Consider the following 17,362-nt stretch of genomic DNA (forward strand, 5'->3'; position numbering starts at 1 on the left):
AACACAGAAGAGGTCACTGGGGCAAAAACAAAAAATGGTGACAGTAGCCGTATTGTTTTCAGAGCTCTTGCTCTCACAAACGACGGGTCATTTAGTTGTCCACATGTAATGTGTACAGAGTAAATGAACATGGTGGTGTCTATTGTCCCAGGAGGAAAACTCTTCCCTGAAACACTAGAGCTAATGAAATAGGGACCTATAAATAGCAGAGTCATTACTGAGAGAGGAGACGCATTTGCACCAGTCTTTCACTCCGACCCTTTTTACACTAATAACCCCCTCTATGGCAGAACATACACTCGGCCGGAGACGGACACGGTAATGAACATCATGATGCAGGAGACTCTGGGAGAAGTTCATGTCAAAATACCTTAAAGTGTTTTTGATTTTCTCTGTAGCTCAGCTTGTCAAGTTACAGCTAGTAAATGCAACCTGAATATTTGTATTATTATGATCATTAGAACTTTAGAAATGAACTTCATGTTTGGCAGGATGAAGGTTTTTTTGTGTTTTTTCCTGATGTTTTAATTTTATTTTACCTTTATTTAACCAGGAAAAGTCTCATTGAGATTAAGAATCTTTTTTACTAGAGCGTCCATGTAAAAGTACTCTAAAGGATACCTTTGAGTCTCATTTTTAATTCTGCCACATAAAATGAAATCTGAGAGGATTAAATGTGTGTATTCATTTACTTTATTTAAAACAGTGGAAATCTGTACATTTTTTAAATTTTAATTAAAGGATCATAAGAACATAACTTGTTTGAGATGATGTTTTTTACGATTAAATGGATGAAGGCTTTTCAAAGTTTTTTCAGGAGCGTTTTAGAAAACACTAATTGAGACTTTTTTTTTTAAATTATGCCTCATAAGATGATGGCAAAAAAATCAAAGTGTTAGTTGTTGGAATAAAGTTTATCTGAAGCAGTGCAAACTATATAGTATATTTAAACTATGTCAGTCTGGTCAAAGGATTTCTCCTTTTTTTCACCAAACTACTCCCCGGCTGAGTCGTAAAGAAAATCTGTGCTAACTGACAGTGACAAGACAACAAGTTGTATCCTCCACTTTGCTGTTTACATATTTTCTTTCAAAGGACACAGAAGTACAGTCGGCTTCTACGGGGGGGTCAGAGTTGAAGAAGCTTCAGTTTCATATATTTTACCTTCAGCAACAGGCAGACACATCAAAAAAAACAAAATTGGCGTTCAAAGAGCCTCCAACAGCCCCGCTCCTCCTGCTGTAAACTCATTTCAATCAATCCTTCCTTTTTGCATCCCAAGCAGCCTCTGCTGGCTGCCACCGCCTGAAGATAACTATTTCACCACCTCTGTCATGCCTAATTAACAACTCAGATGTACAATTCAGAAATTTTGCAATTAACCTACTAAAATATTGTTGGAGGATGCTAATTGTTATGCCAGTTGCCATAAAGACTCATTTGCATAACGTATGTGCAAAAAACAATTATGAGCTGTTGATCGCGCAGGAGCCCGCGGAAAGCGCTCCGAGCGACGGAGGGGGAGCGAGGGAGAGACGTTTGCAAGATGGGGGCTCGTGTGTGCAGATGGAGGGACAGCACTGAATCACCGTGCACATGAAGGAAAAAAAGAGAAAAAAAAAACTGATTTGAGGAGCCGTGCGTAAAGATACCAGAGCGCTCCGGCACAGAGGCATCTATCTGCACAGCACAAAAGCATTTTCCCTTCCAAATGAAACTGATATGTACACTCTTGTTTTTTCTCTCTCTCTTCCTGGCTCTCCCTCTTTTCATCCTTGCTGATGGGGAAATGGAGGGTATTTGGGAGCTACTTAGATAATAGCCACATCTTCCCCGGTCCCCCTCGTGCTTTAGAGGAGGAAGCACAAGTGGCCCTGCCATTGAGCCAGTCAGGAACCCAGCTGTGCGCAAGCTATTCGGCACAACACTATCTAGTCTCTGCAGCCGCATCACTGGGGCTCTGTGAGACAAAAAGCAGCCAAAGTCAATTGTCTCTCCTGCTGAATGGCTTTCTGTTCTCTGTCAGGCATTTACTGGAGATTTTGGAGGATGGAAAAAAAACTCTCAGGTGGACGAATAAAGTAAAAAATAAATTCTGTTCCTTTGCTTTTTTTTATTTGAACTACAGCTACTAAAGAAATAATAATAATGAGTTTGTGTTAATAATTATAACCCAATTGGAATTAGAGGGGTCATTAAGTTTGTCAGGAATTATTGAAATTAATGTTCCCTGTAGATTTCAGAAATGCTTACCTCCTCAGTCCTAACTCTATTTACTGCAGGTAATGCTTTTAGTCAGCCTTGCATGTGGTTAATTACAAGCTCATCCTGAACTCTATTTAATTAACACACTCTTCTCCCGGCTCAACATTACATATATCGAAGACGAACCCACGAAAGCATGTTTAGCGCTTTGCAGAACATGTGCAACAATCACAGCGACACTGGCTCCGACTCCCTCTCTAATCCACTGCTCTGAACACTGGGTCGGAGCATTTATCAACCTTGAATCTGCCACACTCTCTCTCTCTCTTTCGCTCTCTCTCTCCCTCCCCTACCTCTCAAGACCCCCTGTTTCTGAACCTGACGAGTCAAAGGTCAGCAAAACAACAAGTCAATACGCAGCCAAAAGAAGCGCCGTGCAGCTGAGAGAGCTGTGGAGAGGGGCTAAGCCTCTCTGTGGCACTCCGTGATTTAGCCTGTAATAGTTTTCTGTAATCTCTTTCTATTGATTAAACCTCACATCAAAGAGGAGTCCTGCTACAGAACCTCTCTTTTCCTGGTCAGAAATACCATATGGAGGTAATCTTTCACCTTTGTTATTCTTGCCGCTCCCGCTGCTGCTGCTGCTGGGAGCCTCTCTTCCAAGCCAAGCATGAGAGCAGGACGAGGCAGCAGGATAAAACAAACCCCGGCACACAGGAATAACTGCGAAACTCATCTGAATCACAGGCAATTTTACCTCAATGCCTTCATTGTCCTTGCATGCAGCCTTCAGGGAAACAAAGGTACAACATGAATGCATCCTTTGTGCTCAAACATGAGGGAATAAAACGTTTAATTTCAAAAAAAAATTCACACGTGCACAAAAAGAAAAAACATCACACACTGAAGGACAAAGAGCAGCTCATGCCAGCCATGTCTCACATTCAGCTTATCAAAATGCAAAACCAAGAAAATTTAAGGAAAAAAACCCTCCTGCTAAAAACACTCAATTTAGTGACAGGCAAATGACTTCATGCTGCCACTTAATCTCATTTCTTGCATAATGCTCTCTAATTAGCATATCAAAGTGAATTAATACTTCTAGGGCATTAGCAATGCAGAAACACACTGCAGCTCTACAATAACACTTAGAGTGCCAGAAACTTCTAAAACTCTTCAAAATGTCTTGCCATTACTGGAAAAAGCACTCCTTTACCTCTCTTGTCTACAAAAAATCTCGAAAACAAGAGCGATTTCGCGCCCCTTTGATTATGTGTCAGCAGTGATCACAAACTAAACATTTAACACAAACACTTTTGCAGCTTTGAAGCTGAACCCTGGACTCGCTTTTCATCCTCATGCCAGACAATAAGGCTGGATAACATGATACATGCACGCAGTAATTACACCCATGATTCTTGGACCGCTTTCAAATTTATTATTAAAAGCCATTTTCAGCTATCGCTGGATCCCACGGCTAAAAAAGACAGTGCCCCCCCCCCCCCCCCCCCCGCCATCGGAACGGACATGAAAGGGCCGAGGATGCCCTGAGAACGGTGCAGCAGGAGCCGGTGAAAGGATCACTGTGTGATGCAAAAGCAGGCCGGTCAACAAGGCCACCAGACCAGCTGAGCTCTGTCAATGGCTGAGGGGTGGGACTCTAAACCACAGGTTAACCATGCACACATAAACTAAAACACATACACACACACACTTCTTCCCCCTCTCCTCCCATGTCTCATCTCTTCCTCAAACACACTTACTCCCCAGGACAACCCTAACACATGCACACATGGACATATATATACATTTAATTAAAATTTCATGTCATTAAATCATTTGTTTTTATCCTATTTTGAGTCACTTATCTAAATTCAAGAGCTCAGAGACGCTCAACTGGGGAGTCGTACAAGATTGTAACAAACAAACTGGTAAATCGTCTGATGAAAGTAACTCACAGAGTAATCCCTACGTGACAAAAAGGAATTTTCTTTAAATCAATATTTTTCTCACTGACTTCTACCATATTCACATTCAGCAACACTTCTCTTCTTTTAAATCAAAGATTGCATACAATCAAAATGTGTGTGATATGTGATCCCCCTCTTTCATTGTCTAAACACAAACACACACACACACTAACATTCACACACAGTAAAGGACCTTGGCTCGACCGGAGACCCTCTGCCTGCCCCTGTGGACACCACCTGTGTTAGGAAGTTCATAAACTTTTATGATCTCTCTTGAGCCAGGTTCCTCATAAAGTGCACAAAGGTCACAAATCTGACCAGGGATCAGGCCTGTTAAATTACACCAATCTCACAGCATTGTTTTATTTCTATTCTGTTTTTTTTTTTCTTTGGAGAGAGAGACAGAAAAATGAATTGAAAAACAACTGACTGATGGGTTTGGAATAATCCGAGAATCGGTTCAATTGCACTCTGAATGCAATAATGGAATGAAACTAAAATATAAGTACAAAAAAGTGAAAATAAAAATGAGGTGTTCATTTAATAATATTAATTAAAGCTAGGTTATTTCCCTTGCACATTGTGCTGAGGTTTAGAAACTGCAATCTGTCTGCCCAGGAGGTGACTTTTTCATAATAAACTACAGTAAAGTTAGAAAAATATCAAAAGTTCTGGCATAAAAACGTTTGCAGTATTTCCAGATATAAATGTCCCTGCATATATGTAGGTATATGTGTGCTTACTAACTGAAAGTTTTCAACCTTAGTATCAGAAATCTTCAGACTTGATTCTGATAAAGAGGAACTGTGCAAAAAGAAAAGAAAAATATTTTCTGCAATTTTGGATTATTTTCTACTATCTGATGACTAGCTTGCATTTTTATCAGGATTTACTGATAGCTGTGTGAAGAAAGGAATCAGCATCCAGCTACAGTGCAATTATTGATTGAGGGTGTAGCTGCAGCTTTTTTTTTGTTAAAATGTGGCCTTTGTTGTCTGGTTTTAGATAGCATAAATTCACTGTGATCTTAGCCATGTTGAGCATATGCTGCGGGATCTCCCCATCCTGTGCAGTGCCAGAGTAGTGAGGGTGAAAACTGGAGCGCACTTTCTGTTTTAATTCATGCAACCAGTGCTGGAGGAGATGCTTCTGCAGAAATGAGAGCATCTCCAGCGTGAATTCCACCTCCATTGTGACAACATGCTGTTTCTGCTTGACCCAATGACATATTTAGAGAAAGTGGCTGATTTATCTGGACAGGGGTAACCTGTAACCTGGATGTATCAGATCACTGGGAGGTTAACATGTCTGTGTGCAGGTGTGATTTTCCTTATATTTCTAATATGTTAAAAAAGATCTTACCTGTCTTTTCTTTGATTTCACAGAGAACGCTGAAGAGTGCTGGTTTCATTCTGTGACAGTTCAGTCCATGTTTCCTGTTTCAGTATAAGACAAGATAAAATACTGAAATAAATTCACTGAAAACCCATATGATACATACTAACACCTTGAGATTTTAACTTTAGTTGAAGCAACCTCAGGTCTTTAAATGTTACAACAAAAATATGTCTGTTATTAAAAGTGATTCATTTCTACTGTACAGTGTTTGCTTAAAGTTATCATGGTAATATATTTGTTTGGTTTGAACTTTTAGTAGGCTATTGCTTCTTTATAAATGTAATGAGTAAGCTGAATGATGCAAAGACTATTTAAACATGAATTTTCAGCATTTGTCATAGTTTCATAGCATCAGAAACATTTACTTCAGGACATGTGTGCACAAACTTTTAGAACAAGGCAAGCTGGCACACAAGCAGTTTCTCTAAAATGCTCACGTCCCCTTACTGACAACTTTCTCACTTGTTAAACACACCTCAGTGTGAGATTATCATTAAAGCCACTTCAGCCTATTGTTATGCATGGGGGACTTAAGTTAAACGGGCCACATCTCAATAATGATGCGTTCAGCGTTTCGGGGAGGGGGGCCAAGTTAATAAAACATATAAATCAACCAACTTTGCTTGCGCCTCGTCCAGACTCTGATCAGTTATGGTCATGATTTGATGCAGAATGTCACCAATGTCTTGTTTTCTTCCGTCTCCGTCCGTCCCATCGTGTCCATGTGGAGGCGGCAGTGCCATGCCTCCTTGTACCGAGTGGCCGCCCAGACTCACACCGCCGAGGGACTGCATGATCCGGGCTTGATCGTCCATAGTAGCCGCTAAAGAGTCTGTGCACTGAGCCACACAAATTGAAAAACTCATATACGAAATGGGTTATAACATGTGCCGCAGACAGGAGGGATGCACGGTTGTGGGATTTCTTCAGCGAAACAGCGCACACACGTTTCTCTGATTTAAAAAAAAAACACCTAGCAGTGGTGTTTTAGTGTAAATCTTGAGTCCAAGTTCTCGCTGTCCTCTCGCTTTTTTACGCGCGGTCCAAAGTGCCAAAACGCGTTAATGTGTCAGTAGAAAAACGCATAAATCTTCTTTCTTCTTTGAAACTTCTCTGTCAAAATTGCCGGTCCATCGTTCCTTGCGCGGATCCTCGTGCCAATCTGTCTTTTCTCTTGGATTTGACGGCTGCTAGAGACAGAAACGCTCCTGGTGATCTCTCATTTATTAGCGCTCTTCGTGGGATTCCCGGCGCATTTCCTTTCCAAAGAAAAAAATGTCCAAATCGTCCTCGCGAAGCACCGGCAACAAAAAAATATCCAATGTGGAAACGTGTAAACACATAGAAAAATCTTGCAGGTGTTGCCAACTATAAATGTGTAGAATTGATTCCCGCGTATAAAAAAAAACCACAAGCTGCGGCGTAAGGTGTCCAAATATGACTATAAAAATATGAAATGTAGAAAAAAAAAAAGTTGTGTTTAGAAAAAAATGAAGGAGAAATTAATGAGGACACAACGCTGTGTAAAGGCGATGCGCAAAAAATATGTTGCCCTGCTGAAATTTATGAGCTCCAGCCTCTGCCTGTGTGTGTTTTATGTTGTTTGATGGCAGCGGTAGTGAGCGATTGACAGTGTGCCAATGCCACTCACTCAGTGCAGACGTGTCAGAGCAGGGAACAGGGCTAGAAAAAAAAATAAAAAATACAAAATACGGAATGAAAATGCACGCTCCGCCCTGCAGAGGAGGGGTCTATATTCTTGTCACTTCTCGCCTGAACACCGAAAAACAAAATGTTAAGAGCTAGTACTTAGGATGGTGATTATAATGATGAAAGCTCGGCACAGTTCCCTCTCTCTCTCTCTTTCTCGCAGCAGCGGCAGCACGATATCCTCTTTTCCTCAGGCGTGCACGTGCAGCTATGTGCATATTCTTTAGCAATAATACAGATTTAGCCCTGCAACTACACAGGCAAATACATAATGAGAGTTTTTATACAGTTTGATGTAGAACTGCATAGTCCCTGTAAGCCCTGGTCCAAGCCTGGCAGGCAGTAGACATGTTTATATTATTGGAAAGTAAAGCTCGTCGACCAATCACAGCACAGAGTGACGAAGACTGACGATCAGCGTGTCCTATTACTGGCAGATGCATGATGCTGAGAGCCCACCCACTCCATCCCTCCGTCTTCACACCCCTTGTATAAAAGGATGGGAACTTCTGATTGGTCGTTGCCACGAGTGACATCCATTGCACAAGCAGGCGGCGCTGCTCCGTGCTCCTCCGCAGTTGCTATGGCAGCAGACAAGTTGTTGAGCTGGATGCAAGGCAGCAAATATACTGTGCACCTCTACAATAAACAATAAGAGCATGGGTTTATTTAGAAAATGTAATTACATATATGTATATATTCATTTTGGGAGCATTTCATGATGACAGATCAGAGATGTAAACTGTGGAGGCACTTTTTTTTTTGTATTAAAATTCAGTCTGTATTAAAAGTAGGCCTATAGTAGGTCTTGAAAATTACAAAGCATTGATGCTGAAGTTTTGACAGAAAGGTTTTGTTTGATATGTTTGATATGAGCAAGATAACTGGTAACCACAGAATGTCAAGATTAACAGTATGTATTCTGCTGCTTCACCACAAAACTGTCCACATTAAATATATTTTACAAAAACCATGAATGAAATGAAATAAACACAAGAGTATCAAAAGTATCAATATGAGAGATGTAAAGACGGAGAGACAGAGATTGCCAAAAATACATTTTGAAGATATTTACATTAGTTAGTTTTAACCAAACGCTCTTTCCTCTCTTTCCACTTTCCTGTTTTAATTTCGGTCATATTGCACTCTGGTTTTAAGCTGTATGTCGACAAGGCGAACACAGATTGAAGTCTTGTCAGTCTTCATCCTTATTTACTTAGTGACCTGTACTGATGGAGAAGTAATAACTGTAGTGTTTTGCACTTATACCAATGGCAGTGAGCATTGGGAGTTTTAAGAAAATCTCAACTGTTCAGAGATTCAGTGGTTGTTGGTGTTTTCCAGCATGTTGATAATTGATGTGCTTCTAAAATGTTTTAAATAAGGAAGTGAGGTTTTCATTATAGGATGTACTTGTTAGTTATCAACACTATTTTTTGACACTATTAAAAATTCCATAGACAAACTACTTTGTGTTATAAAACAAAATTCTCATAGGTTTGTTCACTTGGTAAAAACAAAAAAAAAAAAAGTACAACACAGTGTGCAGAAGGTTAATCCTGTAACCTGTCAGAAATGGGAGCTGTTTCTTTGCATTGATTCATTTTGTGGTGTTTTCCCAGCTGTTACAAAGAGTTAACTCTTTCTATATTTACCCCAACTATAGACATGAATAAGAAATGTGATTTGTTCAACATTTTGTATTTAATTACAAAGTTTGTATCTCATTTTCCCAAACACCTTTTAAATACTGAGTGAAGCGTAAACTTATTAAAACATTTTAGTCAGCGACATTCTTTAATATTTTATCATCTGATTTGTATTTGAATAGGTAAAAAACATCCTGGTCTTTTTCGAACCACAACTAAGCAACTAAAGAAAAGGAATCCATTTTGACTAAAAGAAGTTTAAAGTTATGATCCATTAACTCACAGCATCAAAAAAAAAGTTTTCAACATCTGTTCCTCCTATTAGAAGAGGGAGAACGCCACTCTACTGTTATCTGACCAGGACTCAATTTGCAGTTTAGTTAATAGATGAGAACGAGTCAAATGTCTTTAAATATGATATACGGTTATTGTAGCACAGTTTGATAGAGAATAGATTAAAAAATGCAGGTTTAATAAAAAAAAGGCTGAGCATCATGTATCATAATAAGGTGTTAAATTTGTCATAAAAAATATATATTTCAGGGCATCTTTGATGTTAAAAGATTTTAAAATTGACTAAGAACTGAGATCTAAAGTTAGTCATTTTAATATTGCAAGTTTTCATTACACAAAAATAAAATTCTCTTTAGCATCGTGTGTGTGTGTGTTCTGCTCATTCATTTGACCTTGAAGTATGGGAGCAGCACACATTTGAGTTTAGCGTCTGGGAGTCCCAGGACTACTGCATTTATCACTGAAATACTGAGCTGTCAAGTCACACTGCATACCTGTCAGGCAGGGCTCAAAGGTACAGCTCGGGCTCCTCTCCTCTGTTGCAGTGCATGATTCTTCATTGCATTGCATATAGCTGAGCCTATTCACCGCTGTTTTCAGCCATATGTCAACATAATTCATTTCCACATGTGACAGCTCCTTACAGTCAGACGCTGTGGCGCTACAAGTTCACAAAACCTTGTTTACGTCACCAAGAAGATATGCTCCCCAATGTTTTCAGTGCACTTCATTTAAAAACCATATTCCTGAATGCCTGAAAATGCTACTGAGATAAATTACATGTAACTTGACAAGTTGTTTCGGCATACTCTGTACATTAGGTTAAATAAAATGACAATATTTTTACAAATGAGCCAAGCCAGGCATAGGAATTAGCACCTACGAGCGCAGAGACAACACTTTGTCATCATGCTTCTCGTTGTGACATCTGAAAAGACCCACAGGTGCTGTAGAAAGTGACTGTGTTGTCATATTTCATTTAGGCATCCTTCTGCAAAGCTGTAATTGCCTAATTAGCTTGTTAATTAGGAGATTAGCATTTACTGATAGAGTGGCTTGCTCTGTTGTTATGAGAGTAATACAGATTAAGTGCAAAGTTATGGGTCCATGATTTCGCGATTTCGCTGTCCACAAAAGGGTCACAAATCATTAAAAGATTTGTGAAGTCGCTGTGTGTTTTACATCTGAAGATGGAGCTCATCTTTTCTCCCACTTTCCTTCCATCAGAATTGGTGTTGAAGGCAGTGTCTGCAGCCAGTCACACAGCAGCGACAGAGCTCCTGGTTTGAGTGTGGGCTGTTTGGTCCCCTGGTGCTCAGAGGGATCGGAGGAAATGATGGAGCAGACGGTGCCAGAAACATTACTAACCCAATTATGGACAGTCTTTTATTTGGTTTGGATACTTTATTCATATTTATTTCCTGGTATTTGTAGTTGGCATGCGTTTACTTTGTCTTCATTACTGTTGAACACATAAAAGTAGAAACAGTTTGCATGAATATTTGTTGAATCCTTTGTTTTGTGTAGTACAATAATATCTAAGGAGTGGTGCCTTGAAGAAGTCCAGTGAGTGTTTGCAGACGATGGAAGATGTATTCAGATCCTTAACCTGCAGTACCACAGTGAGAAAAAGCAAAATGACAGTGCATTGAAGAGCGTTATCTGCAAAATGTAGATAAAGTATCAAAAGACTCATTATGGATACAGACGCAAAAGTGAAGAAGAGGCAAATTTGGATAATGTATACACTTTTTGTCCCTCAGTCTTGTGACCTACCAAAATAATCTCTGTTTATTCCTGATTTGGTTGTAAAACGTTTGTTACCATCCAATGTTTGATGTCTGCAATGCACTGACTAAGATCACTGATTGGGGTAAGTTATTTGGCAGTGATAAATATGCATAGCTGAGTGTCATCAGCAGAGGAATGATATGAAATGTTATTTTGCTTAGGCCTATCATAGCTTAATGATAGGCCCAAGTGGGAGCTTATAGAAATTAAAAAGCAGAGGACCAAGAATTGACTCTTGCGGAATTCCGTATAAAATGCCAATATTGTCAGTTGACACTGTAAAAGATCTTTCATTTTGATGAAAACCAAGAGCCTTGCCGCTGAGGCATAAACATTGTTCAAGGCGTTGAAGGAGAATGAAGTAGTTTAATCATTTCGTATGGATAATACAAATTTGCAAAAAAAACATAGTGGTTGTCCAATACATTTAGTGGACTAAACAGTACGTTGCTATTGAATTGCATCCATCTTCAGGTTGCACACACTGTTTTGGTGCTTGAAAGGTAGATAACGATGTAGGAAATATTGCATCTGCTAATGAGTGTTGTTAACTCCCCTTGTGGTGATTAAATCATTTCAAGTGTTAGTGTGGGAGGGAAACTAATAAACTGTTAAGAATGTTTAATGCACAATTAGAGAGTTGAAACGTCTCCAAGATGTTTGTGGGACAGGATGGGGTTTATCTGGTGACTTAATAGGTTTGTAGTTGTTTATGGCTTGAAAAAAAAAGGTTGACAATAAACATCAAAACAGAGAGGTCTCCTTTTGAACGTCCTTTATAAATTCACCACATCGACCTCAGCTACTCCTCTGTGCACTTCATACATGTGTATAAATGAAAATCAGGATTTTCCTCACAAACTTGACCTTTTGACAAAGTTGTTATCCCAATAGTGAGAAGTATCATATCTAAGGAATCTGTTTCTTAAGGAAGTCAAGACAGATGTAAGAGATCAGGAGCCGGCAGTAATCGGGTGGTGGTGGGGGCTGGGGGGTACACAGCTATACCGCTCACCACGATCAATCATACTCTACTTGTCCTCCCTCGACTCTCCCGCTGTTACTGTCTCCACTGAATGCACTTCTCTCTTTGCTTAAAATTATTACACAGGCCATAAACCCAGAGAGGTGAGTGTCCTGCTAATGTGGGTACATGTAGTGGTTGCAGCAACCTTTAAGATGGGCTGGCTGGTGGGTGGAGGTGGTGGTGGTTTGGACACGGGCCATATACTGTAGTCAATAGCAGAGACACGGATTGACTGGAGGAGGCATTTTTAGTCCTAACATTTTAATTGACGTCCAGGATACAGATGAAATTGATTCTAAGGAGCAGAATAGTGTAGTGCTTTAACTGCAAAGAAATGTATACATTTGAGAGAATTGTTAAGCTCTTCTTCTTTGTGACAAAAGGCTAGAAAAAGAGGGAAAACATGTGGACTGCTTTGATCACCCAGGATTGGTAGTTCAAAAGGTTTGATCTGGATAAGAATGATCCTGATTTAAAAATACACATTTTCCCTACCCAGGACCAGTTAATCCATTCCATTGTTTTTATCCACGTTTTTTTTTCCCAAAGAAAAACTGAATTGAATCAACTGTATCCAGACACAGACTTTTAACAATGACTAAATCTGGATTAACAATTCTCGTATACAGGGGGCACCGAAATCCACACTGAAAGATTCTGATACCGTTTATACACATCTTTATACACACAGCCTCAGGGGGCAACACATGTATGAAGATGCGTCATTACACGCACAACAATCGCACCGGTCGCCCAGTGTGAGTGGTATAAACGTCATCACCCCCCCCCCTCCATGCTCTCCTGCGGTGAATTGTCCTGTTCCAGCTCTTCCTGACTTTACAGGGACATTTTACTGGGAGGCTGGCAGGAAAGATTCCAGGAAAATTCTGCTGTTTGTGTTCACACATGCAACTCAACCTGAACATTTTTAGGCATTTTTAGAAGTCTTGTGTTTATGTGAAAACATTAAAGTAGCTTTTAATGAAATATATAATTCTTTCCATTAACAGCTATCAGGTGAAATATTTTTTTTGGGCTAAATCTTTTTTAAATGATAATGTCTGCTTTCAAGAGCAAATATATTGAAGAAATGTGTTATGTATCAGTGTCTTTGTAAAAATGTTGTATTGTATGTCCAATTATAGTATTTAAACTTTCCTGTTCCTGTAATGTAGCACATTTTCAAGATTTATGCTGATGGCTTTAATAGGATCACACAACTGAGCCCAGATATTTAGCAACTAAAAAAATCGTCTGGATTATTTAAGCAATCTTAATGTTAGATTGCAGATTTCAATAGGATCCATACATTTGCACACATGTTCAGATTTATCTGACATGATTCATAACAATAACATTTTTAATAAAAGTCCAAATGTGTGGCAACTGCTCAGCTTCAATCTACATCGATCTGAAGCGAGTCTACATAATACTGACTTATAGACTTGATCACATTATGCTCTATCTCCTTCATATATTTAATTGTAAGGATTTAAACATTACAGTTTACAACTTTTTTCCTCCCTTCAACATCAATTTGTGTGGTAATGAAGAGAAAATCTCAGAAGAGGTCAGGGTGTAGCGTGTCTAAATCACTACGGCCAGACTGCCCTCAACTCAGCTTGAGTATTGACATTATGCCAGCCATGACACCATAACTCAGCCCTCTGCGATGGTCATTTGATAAATGGTATCATAAATTGTTGACAAAACAATTTGTGATGTATTATGTTACCGATGGGTTGTACTGCTTATCAAATCAAGTAATCTGGCAGGGCTCTCCATTCATCAGCAAAAAGCAAGCGCTGGCTGTAGATAGTGATGACTTTGTTGCTTTGTCGACATGCAGTTCAAATGTAGTCTTGTTGGAAGCAGAGAGAGCAGCTAGCATCACAGTTTCATTATTTTTATGAGGCTCTTTTGGAGTGGAAATGCTGCTATCTTTTTTCTCTATTGAGAATAAGCGTGTAGCATGAGCAGTATATTGTGCATTTTTCAGAAATAACCTGTCTTATCTAACAATGTCATTATACTGAAAATCCTTGGTGCATAGAGCATGGGGTGCAAACAAACATCTCACTTTGGATTAGAATAATAATCAAAAAATAGCAAAAGGAGGCATAATGGATTTATTGTATGTTCCCAACAATATTTTCAATATTGAAAAAGTGATGTCTTGACATTTTTCAGTTCTTGCCGAGTCAGTCAAGTCTGTTTGAACAATACCTCAACAACAAGATGAGTCAAGTTCTTTATATAAAACACAAAGGGCAGTGAGAAATGAAGGACACACAAAGCAATTAAAAAGCTAATTGCAGTAGGTCCTAAAAGAGTAAAATTAGTAAAATAAAATAAATAACAGTACATAACTGAATTGAGGGTCGGGGTGAGTTTGGGGGAATTTGGGGGGATTCCAGATTTGTGGTGCATGGAACTTGTAGTTGCTTCTCAACGTTTACTTTTGACTCTGGGGACTTCAAACAGACCTATCACAGACAATCGTAGGGGTCATGGACCACTCTGATATAAACAGCCCACAAAAACTACATGCGCAACTCAACATATATAGTACATGCTCCCACTTGTTCATGACGGAAACATTACATTCAAGTATATCTAAATTAATTTAAAAAATGACTAAACCCATGTTATATATAATTTGTGTTGAGTACTTACATTACCTCAAATATTTCCAACAGTTATCAAGGGGGGGGGGGGGGGGGAGTAGCAGAGAGAACTCCCATGATTCCCCGCTAGCCTCAACATCATCTTTTGTTATTGTTTTGATTGAGAGCCCCCTGGCAGCGGATTTGATATACTTTGCCATTAAGGTAAATCTTTGGAGTTTGATATTTTTGTTGTTGTTCATTTTTGTGGTATTTAGGTTAATATTTGGGGGGGGGGCTATATTCCACAAATTTCCAATGGATAAAGAAATTACTATTTGTTGAATATCTGATGCAATCCAGTCATACTTACACGTTGAAAAATTGTGCAAGCCTCGAATTGTGTAATCCTGGTTGAATTGGTTTTGGTCTATTTCACTACAATACAATATGTTGTATGGAGGTACTGAAAGTACAAGCTACTGCTAGCAACTGGTTAGCTTAATTAGCTTTGCCCAACGTCTGGAAATAAGTTGAAGCAAAGTTTTTCTTTGCATACTTTTGTATACATAAAAAATATGTTTTAGCATGTCAAGAAGTACTTTGTATTTTCACATTTTTAACATTTAATCTTTTTTGACCCAGCACTGCAAGATTTTTCTCCTGTTGCCAAAATTGTGCTTAATTTTAAAGATAAATATGAGTAATATGTAATACATTTAAGAAGATTTGTAATCATTTTCTGCAGTAATATCAAATTATCAAACATGACCTAAGTTTAAAAAAAAAAAACAGGCCTTTTAAAACTTGTTCTCCCTGTTTCATTTGATACTCCAACAATATTAGCCTGGCATTTCTTTTTAAAGTAATCAGGAGGTTCTAATGGTTCATTTTGGCATGCTGACACACATGTCAAGCTGTAGTTAAGACAGTTGTTATTCCCTTTTCCAAACATTTGTCATCCTGTGTTTCTCATAAAAACATGCCAGATAGAAATAATCTCATTGTGCCTTTAACTCAACAGTGAGTTCATTAGCGATGGACTGTGACAAGCAGTGGTGCGAATGTGACCGTACTCACCAATAGCTGTCTTTTTTTCCCTCTTAAGTGTCCTGTATGGAGAGCTCAAAGAAAAGAAAAATGAAAACAAAAAGTAAGCAAGAAAAAGATCAGGTGTCTCTGAGCAGTCAGCCTGGTTTGTGTAATCAGGAGCTTTTTAATAAATGCTAAAAGCAAAATATTCTTTATTTTTAGCCTCTATGAAGTCACAAGATTACACTTTTTATTGTCAGCATGCTTCAAACATCTCCAGGTGAGTATGTCTGTCTGTGTCCCGCTCGTCTTGTTAGCAAGGCATTCATGTGAAAACATACACTACAATATTTATGAAGTACACCAGCACACAGCCTCTGCTACAGCCAATTTTCTGTTGAATTATTTGATCTTAAAAGCCAATGCTCAACAGAAGCTGCATGCTCTTGATCAAGGAACAATGTTGTGTCTTTTCATCATGCCGTTCTTTGCTGGAAGTCGCTTGTCCATCCGTTCTCTGACAGTGTGCGACCCCTGGGCTTCAAAGATACATTGAAGTTGTGCAAATAATCTGTCAAGCAAGGAGACCAATGACTATAACAACATCTGTCCGGCACATCTCAACCAACCTATTCATGAATGCAACGTTTGTTGTCGACATGACGGAAAATGTTTGTTGTCATCAGAGTATTTTTAAGTATTTTGAAGCCCTCAACTGCATCTCAGCCGCTGTGTATTCCTTATCATTGTTTTAATGCGGTTTGTTGAGGAGCAGGGATTAGATGACCCACTGGCTTGTGACATTTAGTATCCAATATCTCACCAAGGAGGCGATGGGATTTATGAAATGGGTCATACACTTGCACATGAGTCTTACTTAAGCCTCCAGTTAAAGCCACATGACCTTAAGAAGCAGGGAAACGTATCACTGGAAAATGCTAATGTGGTGCATTTGGTGCACATTAATTCAGGACGTGAATACGATACATTTTTCACTTCAGGAAAAAATAAAAACTGGAGCTTTAGAGTGATGCATTGTTTACTCATCGAAACATTAAGGGAATCTGCTCTTTATCAATTAGGACTACATGGCATTTGTTAATTGGTGATATCATAAAAGCTATAATTATTTTTTTTGCGGTGATATGTGATTTAGTAAAAAATGCTGATTTGAATGTTTTTTTTGTGTGTGTCAGCAACAGCATGTAGGAACTCAGTAATTAAACTGTGTATATGTAAATGTCAGTCCCCTGTTTGTGCAGTGGAGAGTTAGTTAGAAAGGTGTAGTTTTCAAAGCAGATTTAGATTATTTATGCATTTGCATCAAAAGCATATGACCTGATGAGGTTAGTAAAATATGTTCCAAGTAAAAAGCTCAGTTTTTCTCCTCAACTTGCAGCGCCAATTTCTCCTGAAAGTGCACTAAGATCTCAAGGTTAATGCTTCTCAGGAGCCTTTACCTCTGGCCTTCTGTGCAGATCACAGTAATTAGGCTTTTCACATGTGAATTAAAACTGTATAAAAGGAAGAGGTCAGCTTTCATCATCTGACTGTGTGCCCTCAGAGAGAAGGAGAACGCAGAGTTCAAAGGTTTCATATTACACAAAGTGTGAGGGGTGAATCATTTGACATTTGACACTTTGAGCTTTTACTGTTTTTCTTGCAGAATTGTGCACAGTT

At 38.9% G+C, this 17,362-nt stretch overlaps 1 protein-coding gene across 9 annotated transcripts in view; it reads right to left on the reverse strand.

The window, feature by feature from the left end:
- Positions 1-7,619, reverse strand: part of pbx3b (pre-B-cell leukemia homeobox 3b) — a 59,648-nt gene extending 52,029 nt beyond the window's left edge. For 3 of the 9 annotated variants that reach the window (XM_061037684.1, XM_061037689.1, XM_061037681.1), the window contains exons 1-2: positions 6,192-7,619; positions 5,538-5,617 (exon numbers count right to left, since the gene is read on the reverse strand). In XM_061037684.1, coding sequence (XP_060893667.1) covers positions 5,538-5,617; positions 6,192-6,439 — 328 coding nt within the window. In that variant the 5' untranslated portion in view covers positions 6,440-7,619. The remainder of the gene's footprint in view (positions 1-5,537; positions 5,618-6,191) is intronic. The other 6 variants (XM_061037690.1, XM_061037685.1, XM_061037688.1 and 3 more) reach the window with 4 other exon arrangements.
- Positions 7,620-17,362: the final 9,743 nt, after the last annotated feature.

This window comes from Labrus mixtus, chromosome 5 (genome assembly GCF_963584025.1).
Source record: "Labrus mixtus chromosome 5, fLabMix1.1, whole genome shotgun sequence".
Lineage (NCBI taxonomy): Eukaryota > Metazoa > Chordata > Actinopteri > Labriformes > Labridae > Labrus > Labrus mixtus.